At 38.9% G+C, this 18,031-nt stretch overlaps 2 protein-coding genes across 8 annotated transcripts in view; one reads left to right on the forward strand and one right to left on the reverse strand.

Annotated features, from left to right (window-relative positions):
* Nucleotides 1–659: 659 nt before the first annotated feature.
* Nucleotides 660–5,195, reverse strand: LOC115115778 (dual specificity protein phosphatase 19-like). The gene is made up of 4 exons (XM_029644271.2): nucleotides 4,750–5,195; nucleotides 4,373–4,419; nucleotides 4,129–4,281; nucleotides 660–2,807 (listed from the first exon to the last, which is right to left on the reverse strand). Exons 1-4 carry the CDS (start codon nucleotides 4,970–4,972, stop codon nucleotides 2,589–2,591), a joined length of 642 nt encoding a protein of 213 aa, XP_029500131.1. The 5' UTR covers nucleotides 4,973–5,195; the 3' UTR covers nucleotides 660–2,588.
* Nucleotides 5,196–5,579: 384 nt separating this feature from the next.
* The window catches only part of LOC115111459 (nck-associated protein 1), a 56,617-nt gene continuing 44,165 nt past the window's right edge, over nucleotides 5,580–18,031 (forward strand). For 3 of the 7 annotated variants that reach the window (XM_029637544.2, XM_029637515.2, XM_029637534.2), the window contains exons 1-3: nucleotides 5,581–5,881; nucleotides 13,930–13,947; nucleotides 15,219–15,329. In XM_029637544.2, coding sequence (XP_029493404.1) covers nucleotides 5,762–5,881; nucleotides 13,930–13,947; nucleotides 15,219–15,329 — 249 coding nt within the window. In that variant the 5' untranslated portion in view covers nucleotides 5,581–5,761. Of the gene's footprint in view, nucleotides 5,882–13,929; nucleotides 13,948–15,218; nucleotides 15,330–18,031 lie in introns of all 7 variants that reach the window. The other 4 variants (XM_029637570.2, XM_029637579.2, XM_029637524.2 and 1 more) reach the window with 3 other exon arrangements.

Here is an 18,031-nt window from a genome sequence, read left to right on the forward strand (position 1 = left end):
ACACAGTGACCATGTTATTTTTGTGAAGCATATTTGATTCTGAATTCGGACATATAAAGTCTGGACATGAAAACTATTTCTAAAATGCATACTTTTATTTTTTGTGAACTCACTTCACTCGCGCATAAGAGGGAGGTTTGCGCTGCTGGTGCTGGCACATGCGCAGATCAAATACACCGCTTGTACTCGGATTACTATGTCATAACAATTCGAAAGATTGTTCAGAAAACCAGGTGTTTTAATCGGCGTATGTTTCCTTAGATTTTGGCTTTATGCCGATTTGATAAGCAGAGTAAGGTGTTTAAGTGACTATTTACATACTCTGCTTACTGCAATATCAGGTTAATATCGAATTATTAGTGTGCATGTTAACATACTTAATGTGTAGGCTAATAATAATGTTCTAATAATCAAATTACACTGCTTTGACGATGTGTGATATTAAGCCGAGTGCATCTGTCCAAAGAGTTTAGTCCTGTCTAAATAGTTTATAGCCTACTAAATGTTATATTACATGATTATAACATGTTTATAAGTGGTTATTATGCATGAGGACATAATACTGCCATTGTAAGCAGATGTAATTAATGTCACGATAATCAGCCAACAAGGATAGAATAACGTTATAAACTCAATTGAATGGAGATTTTCTCTTCAGTAGCAATATTTTATTCAAACATATTCTGAATTTACACACACACATTGATCCAAAGGGTGCATTTCTGCATTAATCAACAGGTTCTTGACAACGCAATTCACACTAGTTCCCGAAACACATCTTATGTTGTAAATGTTAGCAGTAGCCTAGCCTACATTGAGTATGGAAGAATAAGTAACTAGAATAATTATATGTGTACATTCTAGAACAAGAGTTCATAACATTTTATCAAACATGTTCATATAAAAGAATTTAACATTAATAAACATCATATTTCAAACACCCACAATCAGAGTAATTTTTTTTGCAATAAAAAACAACAACATTTAAAACTTATAATAATAACATAAAAAATAATGCATGTCTGTTACAACAACAACAAAAAATCTAGCCTCCACTATATTATTATCTTAGTTTATTCAACGTCGCATAGATCAGGGGTTTTCAAATTTGGGGGAAATATTTTTGGGGATTTTATGTGAAAAAAATATTTTTTATGAATATCGCTGCTACAACAGAATACCATCGTGGATACTATTGTTAAGTCTCTGCGTCCAGTATGGAGGACGTTAGAGGTAATTTCACGAGCCAATGCTAACTACCGTTAGCACAATAACTGGAAGTCTACAGGAACCGTTAGCATGCTAGCTAGTATGCTACCATCTGACTCTGGGGAAGTAGATAAAGGGCTTCATAGTCATAATCTCGAATTATTCCTTTAATATGATGCTAATTACCAGGGTTTTTTCTGTATAGAAAATTCTTAGGCCGCCGTTTCAGAATGGAAAAACAGTTTCAGTGTCAACTTAAACTAGATAGAAAGCATGCAGAAAAGATATTGAACTATGTATAGTTTTAAGTAGTAGCATCTTTGAGAACTAACAATCAAATAAAAGCTAGACAGTCAGGGAGAATCGAAAATTCCAGGGCACATGCACATTGATTTAATAATATTTGAGAAGCACACAGCGGTAGCCACGGCAAAATGCATAGAATTGCTGGAAATTAGCTTCAAATCTGCTAAATGTTCTCTCAACTCAATGGAAAAACATGTAGAGTTGCAGAAAATTTGCTTCACAACAGCAAGTTGAGTCGAGTTTACACTTGCAATGAACTGCGGCTAGGTTAAAATAATTAAACAGTCCAAACCAAATCTATTAATTTAAAATTGATTACTTATACTTGCAATTATCATTCACCTAATGATAAGACAAGACATTATTTTACTTTTTGCTAACAAATGATGGGGGTCCCGGGGTTGTCGGTTTGCATGGGTGGGGGACCCTGGGCAAGGAACGTTTCTGAAATCCCTTGCCATAGATAACATCCCAACATGCAATAAATAATATGTTAAGACAAAGTAAGGATGTCCATAATATTTCTTAAACCAAGATATAAGTTAACAACATTAAAACTATATTAAATAATACAGTTTAGTCAAGTTTTCTCTAACTTTCACCTCACACATTTTGGTACAAAAAAGGAAAGACTCAAAATGAACTTAAGAATTGTTGTACAGACATGGTTCATCAAGTTGGAAATTGTATATTTATACCTTTCTTAAATTCCATTGTGGCCTCATTACCACCCTCAGTGGTTTATAGAAATTGATAACAGAGATGTTTAACTATTGAATAAAACTGGACCCACAGTGTATATTGACAGGGCATTGTAGGGCTTTTGAAAAAATGGCGTCAAATGAACACCTAAACATGATGTTGGGGTACCTTGGGTATTAGGGGACATAGTAAGATCCAAAATGACATCTTATTCCCTATATGTTGCACTACTTTTGACCAGGGCCCCAGCGCATTATACTGTATAGGAAAATAGGGCACCATTTTGGACACATCAGAATGGCCTCCTTGTGAGAAACAGTGGCTGATGATGAAATGCATTACTCTGGCCCTGGAGGTGTTGCTGTTGTTGCTCATGCATAGCCCACACCATTGGCTTCTATGCCCCCTTTCGGTTTGAAACCTTTCAACTGTTCAAGAAACCCTGGGTTTGGGCACGTGGCTGGCCGAGCCGATTTCACCAAGGTAAACGCATCATTGAAAGGCTTTCCTTCTGTGGACATCAGGTACCCAATGACGACCGAGGCTGACCTCGAGACTCCAGAATTGCAGTGAACCAACACAACTCCTTTCTGAGGGGGAAGACGAGAGAAACAAGCCTTATGTTATTAGAATGTGCACAAACAAACTTCAACCCAGCTTGAACAAAAAAGTAATCAGGTGGTCAACTGAGGGACTTAATTTTAAAAGATGTGTTCCTTACCCCAGGAAACCTGTTGAAGTGTCCTGGGGTAAGGAATGTTTTGGGGGAATATGATGCCTTATGTCAGTTTAGTGCTATCCAGTCCAAAGGCATGAGACCTGATGTGCTCGGCTGCTTTAAATTTGAATCGAATGTCTTCAATTCACACAGGTCAATCTAATAAAATAATTTTATGCTAATCACACATAATGGGAAAATTACAAGCTATAAGGTGAAAGAGTTATTCTCCCACTTAGCTAAAGGCAACATGGATGCTTTGATTAGGCAGTTGGAGTTACCCCTGCATGGTATCCCAGATTACATAGGGAAGTAAAAAAGAGCCACTGACCTCCATTCAACAGAGAGTGGAAACTTATTTCCAATAGGACCAGTCATTGTAATCATAAACCTTTGGTGAATTTGCAACATGTGACAGTGTCAGGTTGTTGCGTGATAGGCACAGCGATTTGGTAAAAGGTTGTATAGCAAACAAAGGGCCACTAGTGATAAGATCTTTCTACAACATGCTAAATTATGCATGGTGAAAACTCAGCCCTGTATTATTTACTACAGTGTGGATACAGAGGTAGGGAGGATGCCTAAATACCTACTGGTAGGGAGGGAGGCCTTGCATTGGCTCACTGCTGTCCAGTATCAGATATATGCCAGGTCATCAACTTGAACACTCAAAGAAATTACTATTAAAGTAAAGTAATTGTACCTACAGTATGTACTGTATAGAGCAAAGTGATTATCAAATCAAATTGTATTTGTCACATGCGCCGAATACAACAGGTAGACCTTACCGTGAAATGCTTACTTACAAGCCCTTAACCAACAATGCAGTTCAATAAATGGAGTTAAGAAAATATTTACTAAATAAACAAAAGTGAAAAATAACAATAACGAGGCTATATACAGGGGTGCCGGCACCGAATCAATGTGCGGGGTACAGGTTAGGCAAGGTAATTTGTACATATAGGTAGGGGTAAAGTGACTGCATAGTTTATCCTTGATATAAAACATCTTTCATGATGTGTCATCTTTCATGATGAGTAGGAATGTTGAAACTGTCAGGTAAGATGAATGCAGTGAAAGATACGGTATTAAAGCATAAATTGAAAAAGAAAACAGCGAAAAGGAAACTGGATATTGCAGCCCCCAATTAGACTACATTAGCCTACAATGTTGTGAAAACACATACAACATACCTCTGCATTTGCTTGGTCTATGAATTTTGAGCACTCTTGGAAATAGGATGTTATGTCAGTATCAGGAACATCCAGAATGCTCAGTGTTTTATAAATGAACAGGTCTGGAAATGCGTTTTCAACACCGTAGGCTACATTCAAAATGTGGGACACCTGAAATGGAAGAAGAACATCTATGAAACACCAAAACAAGACAGAAAATTGTGTTAAATATAAAGCTTATCTCTATTAAATAAAACAATACCTTATATTTTCTCAAAGTGCCAAAGTCATGTGCAGCATCTTGTGAGCCTACAACAAGAAAAAATAACCATCAAATTGTAAGCCTGTAAGAAATTGTTTTAAATTGAAATATTATTAACTGAGCATAGATATTTTTTAGGATATTTACTTCAGTAATGATAAAGATGTTGTTGTTTTTTCAAAAACATGATTTTAAACTGTCTATAGGGGAAAAATTAAATGTGTTTACATGCAACAATCCAGTAGACTCCGTCTCAGAGACAACAAACTGAAAACGTAAGGCCTCATATCATACTGACAGCTACAGTATGTGTGTCTGTGTAGGCACCTGTTAATTATCCCCTGTCAATAACACATATCTCATCGACATCCACTCACCTAATAGTAAATAAGGTTTAATAACTCCAACTTGTACGTCCCAGCTGTTGTCCTGTACATAGCCGCATGCTGTCTCAGGCTGACTTTTATCCTCTACAACATGTATAGTCGACCCTTTCCATGTCTCAATAATCCTCCTGCCGCTCAACGTCGTCACGCGGGTGCATTGCTTTCTCAAATTGGTCTTGGAAAATGTCTTGATTTCCTGGGCAAGAGACTGCATCTCCTTTGTCTTCTCAAAACAAAGCAAAGGAGAAAAAAAATCCAGTGTTAGATTGGTCTGCCGCTCTACCAGTCTAGGCTACTCCATAGGATGTAATGTTCACAGTGCCAAGCTCCTGCTTCAAATGGACTCCTGCATGTTGATGGGCAGGTTTTGTCAACTCCAATTTGAAAATTGAGAACTCAGATTAGTCACTCAGCCTTTATGGGGGACCAGAGTATTTTTCTAGGCGTCACAGATGTCACTATCACATGATGCCATCATGAAGCGTGTGTGTGTGTGTGTGTGTGTGTGTGTGTGTGTGTGTGTGTGTGCGTCCTATAGGCTATTCAGTTTGGTCCAGTGGTATAGTATTTCAAAGTCTATTTTACATGCTGTCATCATAATGTTCAAACATAACTGAGGATTTAGGACAATAATATAAAATATTCATATTGAGACATCCAGCCACACTTTATTGTAGGCCTTCAATGTAGGATCAAATACTTGAGAACTATTTTGTCGTGGGTGTAGCCGCCTACATATAGGCCCATATTCCTTCCCCATAATAAAATGCGGGTCACGTGACGTGCATTTGGATTGCAGGAAACAGCCTGTCAGCCTCGTTTTCGTAAAATAGGACAACACCTAGTAAAAACCGCGACGGGAGAGAGGAGTGGGGATTGGCGAAACCGCTCCACCCACATAATGGGCGAATTGTAACATTGTAGCACTGGAGTGTCACTATTTTCACAACAAACAAAACGCAGCAGCAATTCTACAACAAATATTTTACAAGAATCAGTAGCTATGTCGGCAACACTGTCGCGCGGCTCGCTCCAACCTGGCCAGCAAAAACTGGCCGAGAAATTTACCATTTTGAACGACAGGGGCATCGGAATGCTCACTCGCATCTATAATATCAAGAAGGTAAGGTACCAGTGTAATTCTTCGGTTCATAATCAATTGTACTGCATTCAAGAGATTGAAAGATCAAACCCCCAAAACTCATATGTGGTGTATGGCAGAAACCTTTATTTTGAAACCCAATTCATGACAGCTACGGCTGCAGAATGCCAGTCAAGGCCCTCTTGAAAATGTGTTGCAGATAAGCTAACGTAATTTGGCTAGCCAAGCCCACTCATCAATAGGACAAATAAATCACTGTTTTCTGAGATTGGTCTATTTCAATCTTCGTGTAAAAAGAATAATAACTCATAGGCTACTTACTGAAAGCTATGGTTCACTGGCTTGAAATAAAATAGTATCTCACTGAAATAGCCTATAATGTAACTACATGCCTAGCTTTGCAGTAATTGTTGTGCTTGATGGCTAGCTAGCTACATAGTTTCTCCCGCATACTTGCATAAGGCACCACAATATTAGTTAAATAAATTGGCAAAGGAATGCTTTTCTAGGTTCTTTAGCCAATGCTAAGATTGAAGTCAGAGATCAATATAATGGGAACACATTTATAATCAGTCAGATTAGCAGTTACCATCTGACAGACACATATTGGCACATCATGACTGAACCATACTACTTACTAACCAATGGCACGGCAGTATCTACAGTTGGTATACATGTATGTTATATGGTTGTTATACATGCCTGATGCACCGGAGCACATACTGTATCCTGGTCCTGGTTTGAAAAACATTCAGTAAACACATTTTCCTGAGATAGAAGGGATAAGTATTTTAAAGAAGCCACAGTTTTAGAAAATACTTGTGATTTGTTTGTTACACTTACTCATAGTGATAGTGGGGATGTTGTGATATACCGATTCCACACTAGGGCCACTTTCCTGAACACAAATGAAGGCTTGTGCTTTTTAGTCCAAGACTCTTAATCTGTGTCTGGGAAATTGGCCCATGGTGTTTAATTTGCTCATTGTAAAACCCTACAGAGAAAACCACTCTTAGTAGCATTATTACTCGTGTATTAGTATTCACTATTAATTTATCATTTTTAAAAAGTCATCAACGTTTATTGGTTGCATACACAGTTTAGCAGATGTTAAAGTGGGTGCAGCAAAATGCTTGTATTACTAGCTCCAAATGATGCAGTATAATGTCAAACAAGTACACAAATAATTCAAGAGTAAACAAGTTACAATAAGCAATCAAGAACGTCAGGATGAATCCAATTAACAACTCAAATAGCACTGTAACAGTAATAAAAATGCAATCTATATGTATGTACACTGGGATAATGATATGTACATCAGTAGATATCAATGATAAGTACATCAGTAGATATATTAGTGAGCAATGTCAAGACTCCAGTATATAAATAAATATGCAGTGTGTATAAACAGAGTAACTAAATACAAAGTACAGTTGTATAAATATTAGAATGCATTATGTCGGGAATACAGTATTTAAATACTCAGTGTGAAACAGGAAGTGTCCAGTGGTTCAATGTCTCTGACATGGGACAGCAGCGCTGTGTGTGTGTGTGTGTGTGTGTGTGTGTGTGTGTGTGTGTGTGTGTGTGTGTGACCTGATAGACGGCTGGTGATGTCTGTTCAACAGTCTGATATCCTGGTAATAGAAGCTGTTTCTTAGTCTCTCGGTCTTGGCTCTGATGCACCTGTACTGATTCCATCTGCTAGACGGTAGCCAGGTAAACAGTCCGTGGCTTGGGTGACTGATATATTACTTATTCATAGTGGGGACTGGCGAGGTGTGTCATGAATGGCAGATTCCATACTAGACGTTAGGTTTGGGCGACATACCATTTATAATGTATACCGAGGTATTTCGAAATACCAAAGGTATGATTTTCAATACCATTAAAACTGTAGCAGCTCCGGGGGTGCGTGCTACGCCACTGCTTATAAATATAAGTATAACTATATGAAATCTATATCCAGCTCAGGGCTCCGGCTATGTATTTGGTTTGCTAACTTGCTAGCTAAGTGTCTAGATGTAATGATCAAGCTTCTTGGTTACAGCAGAAACATTCAATCCCATCCTGGATCAAGATCCCTGCTAAAATGGTTTTGTGTGTCCCTTGTGTGCACATTCAGTAATAACTTATACCTCAGTATGGTACAGAGACGGTATGACAGTATGAAAATCTGGGTACCAACCAACCCTACTAGACGTTTCACTCAGTGTAACAGAGACGAGCATTCTTAGAGTGTAGCTGTCCATTTTAATGACTTTGATACAGTGACAGTCAGTCCTTTAATGATGAGAGAGAGTACTGTGTTTGTGTCCCAAATGGCACCCTATTCCTTACATAGTACACTACTTTTGACCAGGGTAGTGTACTATATAGGGAATAGGGTGCCATTTGGGACAATAACTGGGTATTAGAGATTCTTTGCTGACTTGGCAGCAGATAGAAGATAGCTGGAGGCTGTCCAATGTGTAGCTGAATGGAGGCTAGTGGAGAATCATGCCTCTCTGCCTTGACTGTCTGTCTGCTAGTACCCTCCAGCCAACCAACCCTTGTGCTGAGGGTCTACCTGGCCTAGTAGGCCTATCCCTTTATAGGCACCTCACAATCATCTTCTGTGTCTCACTCCCTCAACTCTCAATTCAAGTTAGATGTGATAGAAATATTATGCAGATACAGAATTCAGACAAAAAAAACGTACCCCAGGACACAAGATGACTATCATGATGGCCGCAAGATACAGGATTGTCAAAACACGCGAGAGCTTAGTTGTGACAATTTGTCACTCTCTGTTGCAGTCAATTTGTGTGTAATATTCCGCCTATTACTCATATATTTCCATTCATATACCTCCGTTTTTATGTTCAGCATGCCACAATAGGCTACATGCCAAAGGTTTTATACCCATGGTACATTTCTTGTTTTATCAAAAAACATATTGTACTTATTGAAACTGTGGCAGCAGGTTGATGCTTGTGCATTGAACTAACAGATATGTTGCTTAGCAACTGGTAGGCATTGATACTAGCTGACAGAAGAATTTAGGAAGATTCTCAGATGTCTTTTTCTGTTTCATCTGTGATTGTAGGCTACTGTGATTGTAGGCTGGTGCAAAGGCCTACCTCAGTAAATCAAACAACTAAATCTAAAATTTACTGCAGTAAATCTGCAGTAGGCCTACAGCACATGTTTACTGCCCATTACTACTGCACAAGCCTTCTAAGCATTACACTGTGAGTCCACACCTGTTGTTTACGAAGCATGTGGCAAATACAATTTAATTTGATGTAATACTACTACCACAGGTGTATCCCTTTACTGTAGTCTACTGCACAAGTCTACTAGGCCTACCTCAGTAAATCAACCTGCTTAGACAAACTGCTTTATCAACCAGAATTAAACAGACAATTGGTCCAAAATAGAGATCTATTGTATTTTGTTCATATCCACTCGGCAAGTAACGTGAATCTGAAGATTCAGTGGCCAACAATATGGGATTGTGTACCAAGAAGAGCCTATAGTTAAGCATTAACATTGTTGACAGCAAAACAATGAGACCCCTGCTATGACAGCTGGCTGCAAGTTGAACACTACTGTCTGGGCCAGCAGTATTGCTTTTTATATTGATGTAACTTACACAACCGCCTGATTCCCATGATAATATTTATGATAATATTTCTGTCATGATAATGTTTATGTAGTGTATCAGTGTCCCCGAGTGCAATATTTGTTTTAAAAGTGAGTAACCGGTATAATACTTTACGGTGTAGTTATAGTACATTGTAAGACTTGTCATAAGCATGTATGACCCCCTTATAATGCAATGTAGCGTTTAGAAAAATACTTTTTTGGTTTCCAGAATGATCAAAAATAACCTTGTTTGTGGAGAGGAGAGCTTCTTATGACGTCATATAATTGTAAGGGAAATCTAAACCGGAAGCAGCCCAGAGCCCCTCCTCAGAACCCTCCTAGTCTTTACAGAGACAACAGGAAGCCCACTCTTATGTAGGATGTTCTTATGCAGGACTTGTCATTAGAGAGGAGATATATATCAGGGAAGATGGTACTGTACTGAAGGCCTACTGTATCTAGCAACTCAGCCTGAGAATAATTACATTAAACTATGCACCCAACACCAATATAGTGGAAGTTTAACTGGCAGTATGGACCCCATTGTATGGTAGGTACATTATTAGAACAGAATAGCAATACACAGTTTAATCCCAATGGAAAATACAGTACTTACAGAGACACAGTCACAAAAACAGCAATCAATGTAGTAAAAACAGATAGCAGTACAGCAGAAAAAACATAAATCATCCATCCATATGTCAATAATCAGTTCAACAGTTCATTAGTACACTGATGTAGTGGGTGATAAAGGAATTCATTTAGCTCCTTTGTATTGTGTGTTTCAGTCTAAGTCCAGATAGACAAAAGTCCTGTCATAGACAAGAGTCCTGTTATAGACAAGAGACTGACTGAGAGTGCAGGGAGGGAAGGTCTCTACTATGCGGTCAGAGGGAGGGTCTCCTATGAGGAAACAGCCTTGACCTCAGTCTGTTACTCACTCTCTAATGACCCTGTTAGCATTGGGAAAGCACTTGTGAAGCACTGTTACAACTGGAGAAGCACAGTTAGCACTGTATTAGCACTGGGAAAGAAATGTTCGCCCTGGGGACGTCAGTACACTGTCAGTCCTGGAAAAATCACCTGGTACCGACAACCTGGATGATGAATCGCTGAAGTTGGTAGCGGGATACATTGTGACTCCTGTTTGCCACATGTTCAATTTAAGCATAAACGACGGTGTGTCAGGGAGGTAAAGGTAACTCCGCTACCCAAGAATAGCATAGCACCCTTCAGTGGTTCAAACAGACAACCAATCAGCCTGTTTCAAGTGCTTTTTTGAAAAAATTGTGTTTGATCAAATGCAACATTATTTGACAGAAAATTAACAACAGACTTTCAGCATGCTTATAGGGAAGGGCACTCAACATGCTCGGCATTGACACAAATGACTGATGCTTGGCTGAAGGAAATTGGTAGTAAGAAGAATGTGGGAGCTGTTCTGTTAGACTTCAGTGCAGCTTTAGATGTCATTGATCATAACCTATTGCTGAAAAAATGTAGATTTGCATCCTCTGCCTTATTTTGGATTGAGAGTTACCTATCTAATAGAACACAGAGGGTTTTCGTTAATGGAATGTTCTCATGTACATTCAGTTGAGTGTGGTGTACCGCTGGGCAGCCGGGTAGGGCCATATCTGTTTTCTGTTTTTACCTTTTAAAATTTTTAATTTTTTGGTACCTTTATTCTTAAGTAGGCAAGTCAGTTAAGAACAAATTCTTATTTTCAATGACGGCCTAGGAACAGTGGGTTAACTGCCTTGTTCAGGGGCAGAACGACAGATTTTCACCTTGTCAGCTCAGGGATTCGATCTTGCAACCTTACGGTTACTTGTCCAACGCTTTAACCACTAGGCTACCTGACCTTCCACTGACCTTGAATAACGCCTGTGTGTCTACATATGCTGACATCTCAACAGTATACACGTCGGCTGCAGCAGTAAAATAAATAATTGACACCCTTAGCGTAGATCTCCAGTCAGTTTTAGAGTGGGTAACAGTGGGACTGTGAAGACACAGCCATTTTATATATATATTGTAATGTGCACTGTATTATGTATTAGACCTAGATATTGTGTGCATGTACTGATATGTAGGCTATGTGTGATGTTGTAAATTGATGTATTTACGTCCTTGACTAACAGTGTTCTGTACTATGTATTATATCATGTTTTATGTGGACCCCAGGAAGAGTAACTGCTCCTTTTGCAGCGGCTAATGGGGATCCTAAGTGCTGCTCATTAAATTAAATTAGACCAACTTACCTTAACTAGGGTCTCAGACCATGGTTGTGTTGGATGAAGTAGAGAAATATATTTTCTGTTTACTCCTTTTGATTTAGCAAATTTTAAAGAAAAATACAGTAGTTACAACAAAGTGAATTTTGTCATTTTACTGTTAGACATTTTTTATATTGCAATGTATATTGCAATGTATCTGGGAAATTAACAGTACAGTGAGTCAAATTTGTTGCCTTATACTTTACGGGTTGTGTGCATGAAATGTATTAGCCCATATTCTTTTTAAGTTCATTGGTAGATGGTTCATTGGATTGTAGGTTCCTTGGGTTTACATGCATGTGTCTGTTCCTACTACTTGTACTAATCAAAGACCACCTTACAGTGAGCTCCAATAGTATTGCGACAATGACACATTTTTTGTTGTTTTTCTGTGTCTGTAAATTTCTCACTAATCATTATTCACGATTCATTCAGGACTATTCGTAATCACGGTAGCATCCACATTCATGTAGAAGTGTTTAGAAACATATTCTGTTCTTATTTACAATAAAAGTGACTCCTAAATGACACAATACATTATTTACCATTAATTCAGGATTCAGACCCCTTCCCCTTTTCCACATTTTTTTTACATTACAGCCTTATTCTGAAATTAATCAAATTAAATAAATCTCATCGATCTACATACAATACTCCATAATGACAAAGTGAAAACAGGTTTTTAGAAATGTTAACACATTTCTAAAAAATAACAAACAGAAATACCTTATTAGAATAAGGCTGTAACATAATAAAATGTGGAAAAAGTCAAGGGGTCTGAATACTTTCTGAATCCACTGTATAAGTGAATTTGTCCCAATACTTTTGGTCCCCTAAAATGAGGGGTCTATGTAGAAAAAGTGCTGTAATTTCTAAGCGCTTCACCCGAAATGGATTTATACTGAACAAAAATATAAACGCAACATGCAACATTTTCAGCAATTTGACTGAGTTGTAGTTCATATAACGAAATCAGTCAATTGAAATAAATTCATTAGGCCCTAATTTACAGATTTCACATGACTGGGCAGGAGCGCAGCCATGGGTGGGCCAGGGAGGGCATAAGCACACCCACTTGGGAGCCAGGCCCACCCACTGTGGAGCCAGGCCCAGCCAATTAGAATGGGTTTTTCCCCACAATAGGGCTTTATTACAAACAGAAATGCTCCTCAGTTTCATCAGCTGTCTGGGTGGCTGGACAATCCCGCAGGTGAAGAAGCTAGATTTTGAGGTTCTGGGCTGGTGTGATTACCCGTGGTCTGCGGTTATGAGGCCGGTTGGACTCACTGCCAAATTCTCTAAAACGACGTTGGATGCAGTTTATGGTAGTGAGATTAACATTATATTATCTGGCAACAGCTCTGGTGGACATTCCTGCAGTCAGCATGCCAATTGCACACTCCCTCAAAATTTGAGACATCAGTGGCCTTTTATTGTCCCCAGTACAAGGTGTACCTGTGTAATGATCATGCTGTTTAATCAGCTTCTTGATATGCTACACCTTGATATGCCACACACCTGATATGACACACCTCAGGTGGATGGATTATATTGGCAAAGGAGAAATGCTCACTATCAGGGACGTTAACAAATTTGTGCACAACATTTGAGAGAAATAAGCTTTCTGTGCATATGGAACATCTCTGGGATTTTTTTATTCCAGCTCATGAAACATGGGACCAACACTTTACATGTTGCGTTTGTATTTTTGTTCAGTATAAATACCCTCAAATTAAAGCAGACTGTTTGCAATTTAACCTCAGAGCCAAATCAAAATGAAATTGTCACTGTCACAATATTTTTGGAGCTCTGTAAATCCTTTCTTAAACTTAAAGCCTTGATACTCTACAGTCTACAGTGTTACTACTCTAGGAGGAGTGTCTCCACCATAGGCTGATCTAGTTGTTGAACAATGCTTTTACAAGCAGCACATTAATTATTGTGCACAGTGTATAAAGCCAAACTATTCCTCAACAAACTATCCTGGAAGTAAAACCTAAAGCCTTTTTCATGTAGATGCATGGTTCTATGTTTTAAACATGACTCTACCTGTGTTTACCTGACTTTACCTGTGTTTACCTGACTTTACCTGTGTTTACCTGACTTTACCCGTGTTTACCTGTGTGGTTTTCTCTCTTTCTATCACAATGCTTCCCTCAGCAAGGACAAGTTTGGAAGGTTTGCTCAGCTCTTCCCTAAATCTCTCCCTCTCCCTCTACCCTTCCTTGCTTTCCTACCAGTATCATGTCCCAGAATTACTTGTATGCTTTTCAGTACTAACAACGTTCACAATTCAACAAACAGGCCCATCCCAAATTTCAATTGAATCTCTCTGATTATTTCACTACGTCAAAATAGAAATCATATTTGCTAGTGTGAATTTTTTTCCAGTTGATTTCTTACATGATATCTAACAGTTGCAGACTATCTAGCTTGTTATGAAAAGCGGTGGGCAGCTATAGCCTAACAATTAGATCAGAATACATTATTTTGGTTTGTGAGCATGAAATTGAACAGTTTCACAGTTCCAGGACATTTGCACCACAAAAACAAAAATAATGTATCTTTAGGGATTGAAGATCAGGCAATGGGAAGGCATAGGGCCTAGTTGAATTCAGACACTTCATTTTGCAATTCAACACAGCTCTGCTCTCCTCTGCAAAATGAAAGTATTCCCTGCATGGATCCATGGCATCATATCACTAATCTTAAATCCAGTCTTGATCATATTGGGATTTGAACATTTATAACTGTTCTCATACTTCTATCAAGCTCATATTATTGTCTGTCGGCTGTACTGTGTTCATTTGAGTGTATTGCGAACCTCAACTCTTACGTGTTATAGACTGAATACTAAAACATTGCTATTCCTGTTTTGTCAGGCTGAAGTGCATGCCCAGTGTCATATACCATACACCGCCCTACCTCAAACATACATCTGCAAACTATTTGTTGCTTCTAACATCTAAAATGTAACACACAGTTCAACTATCTTCTCTCCCAGTAGAAGTATGCCTATGCACTGCTTTCTCACTAACTGCTCTCTAACCTCCCATATACCACTCTGTCAGTAGAAATGTATTCTCTCTCTCTCTCTCTCTCTCTCTCTCTCAATGTCTCTACCTCTGTGTCTCTCTCAATGTCTCTCTCGCTCTCTCTCTCTCTCTCTCTCTCTCTCTCTCTCTCTCAATGTCTCTCTCTCTCTCTCTCTCTCTCTCAATGTCTCTATCTGTGTCTCTATCTCTGTGTCTCGCTCGCTCTCTCGCTTGCTCTCTCTCACACAGTCTCTCTCAATGTATTTTCAAGTTGTGACCGAAATACCACTTTCTTAATTTGACTTATCATCCTATCACTTCTTATCTGCCAATGTTTTGTTGTTGATATGTTGTTAGTATTATTGTTGATGCATCTTTAGCATTTGTCTGTGTTTTTGGCCCTCTTCGTTATAGGCTTGTGGTGACCCCAAAGCAAAACCATCCTATCTAATAGACAAGAACCTGGAGTCCGCTGTCAAGTTCATTGTCCGAAAATTCCCAGCAGTTGAAACACGCAACAACAATGTAAGTCTGTCTTTTGCATGTATATTACATATATATTACATTCTATTTAAGCTAATTTTAAGCCTTTGTATCTATACTATATGCAGTCCTTTCTCTATTGAACTACTAGGTCTGTACAATGTTGTGTTTTGTCATACTTTAATAAAATAAAATAAAATTGGGGATCAAAGAGTTGTAAATTACATTTTATCTGAGATTCATCATCCTATCTTTTCATTATTGGTGTACCACCCACATGTACATTTCCATAAATGTTATGTTATGTATGCTAATTCTATCATTATAGCTAAACATTTTCAGTACAACTAATATATTCTCACCATGTTTGTCTTTTCAAGTAATTTTTCTCCCCAATGCTCAGCTATCACCGTTGGCTGGCTTTATATTTTGTTAGAAATGTTAAATTGCTTCTTTGGTGTAGCTGTGATGTGTTTTGCTATGTTGTTGTACTTTTTGCTGCAGTGTTTTATGTTTTACTGTCTGTGTTTTTCTTTTGCATGCTAAACTTCTTGGCTTTTTTCTGGAATATTCTTTTGGTAAGTTGAAGCTCCTCATAGTTCCTTTTTTTTCTACTGAGTGGCCGCAGATTCGACTTTTCTGGACTTTATTTCTCAACAGCTAAATGTCCCGACGCTTCTGAGCATGTGCAGGATCCTATCCTTCTCTGCTCTACTCCTAGAGAACAGGCTAGTCTTGCGAAATGGTGCTCTTTTAATAAAGTTCGATCAAAGTTTAATCAATGTCTGCAAAAACACGATGATAGCATTCTACATAACAAAACTGACTATAATAGTATAACATTACTGTAAGACAAAAACAACAAGGTAATTTCTTATGAGATTTTAGGATGATTGAGCAAATGGTTGCATTTTTCTCTCATGTGACCAAAACTCAACACTGCGCGCCACTAAGCAAAATATGTGTTTTGATTGAAACTAAACACAGGTAGGCCATGCTACAGTGTGTTAACACCATCTTCTATAAAATGTGCTCACTGCATTCAGAAAGTATTCAGACCCTTTAACCTTTTCCACATTTTGTTAAGTTACAGCCTTATTCTAAAATTGATTAAATCGTTTTTTTCCTCCTCAATCTACACATGGGGATGGGGAGTGTTGCTGCACAGATATGTTCAGGTCTTTCCAGAGATGTTCAATCAAGTTCAAGTCTGGGCTCTGGCTGGGCCACTCAAGGACATTCAGAGACTTGTCCCAAAGTCACTCCTGCATTGTCTTGGCTGTGCTTAGGGTCATTGTCTTGTTGGAAGGTGAACATCCACCCCAGTCTGAGGTCCTGAGCGCTCTGGTGCAGGTTTTCATCAAGGATCTCTCTGGTCTTTGCTCCGTTTATCTTTCCCTCAATCCTGACTAGTCTCCCAGTCCCTGCCGCTGAAAAACATCCCCACAGCATGATGCTGCCACCACCATGCTGGTCTGGTTTCCTCCAGACTTGACATTTGACATTCAGGCCAAAAAAATCAATCTTGGTTTCATCAGACCATAGAATCTTGTTTCTCATGGTCTGAGAGTCCTTTAGGTGCCTTTTGGCAAACTCCAAGGCTACATTCCAAACACATAAAAGACACACCCAATCCCCTCAGTCCTCAAATTAAGTGGACACTTCTGATGACGTCTGACGAGTATACACTTGCAGGGCGATGGAGGAAGGAATTATTTTTAAATGGACTGCCCTTGCCTGGAAATTCGTCGCACGTTCATCCCGCGATGATTGTGTTTTCAGACGCCCTTAGCTTGTGGGTGCTTTATATGCGCTACAGTCAATTATGATTGCATGTCTACTTATATTAACTATATAATTAATAATATATGCCTACTGTATGATAGCTAGCAAATTAATTAGCTAACTAACGTTAGCCTGCCTAGCTGAAACATCTGAAGAAGAATTTTTTTTTATTTCTACAATTTCCAAATAACCAAATAAACCAAATAAAAACATCATTACGTTTACGAGACGTGTTTGTGCCGTCATGTGCATTAGTAGCACAATTTCTAACCTTTTACATTCATTTTTTACTTACACTTGTATGTTGACTTATCCATAGTGACGTTGAAGTTTAACATTTCGGCTGACTTTTCTTAGCGAATGTACAATCATCGCAAATTGAATTATGAGGCGTTTCAGGCCCTGAAGTGAACATAATTGTACATTCGCAAACTAGATCAAAAACGAGGGCTGAGGGGCTTACGTTGCAAACTCCCCTTGTTTGGCTAATCATTTGGACCGACGTCCAAGATGGTGACGGGGAGTCCCCCAAGGGCATAAGGCGAGGCTAAGTGGACGAGGGTGTGTCTTTTTATGAGTTTGAAATGCTGCCAAATTGGGCTGTCATGTGCCTTTTACTGAGGAGTGGCTTCCGTCTGCAGAGATGGTTGTCCTTCCACAGAAGAACTCTAGAGCTCTGTCAGAGTGACCATCGGGTTCTTGGTCACCTCGCTGACCGATGCCCTTCTCCCCCGATTGCTCAGTTTGGCCGGGCGGCCAGCTCTAGGAGTCTTGCTGGTTCCAAACTTCTTCCATTTAAAAATGATGGAGGCCACTGTGTGGAAATGTTTTGGTAACCTTCCCCAGATCTGTGCCTTGACACAATCCTGTCTCGGTGCTCTAGGGACAATTCCTTCGACCTTATGGCTTGGTTTTTGCACTGACATGCTCTGTCAACTGTGGGACCTTACAGTCGTGGC

The sequence above is a fragment of the Oncorhynchus nerka genome, linkage group LG3, assembly GCF_034236695.1.
Source record: "Oncorhynchus nerka isolate Pitt River linkage group LG3, Oner_Uvic_2.0, whole genome shotgun sequence".
Lineage (NCBI taxonomy): Eukaryota > Metazoa > Chordata > Actinopteri > Salmoniformes > Salmonidae > Oncorhynchus > Oncorhynchus nerka.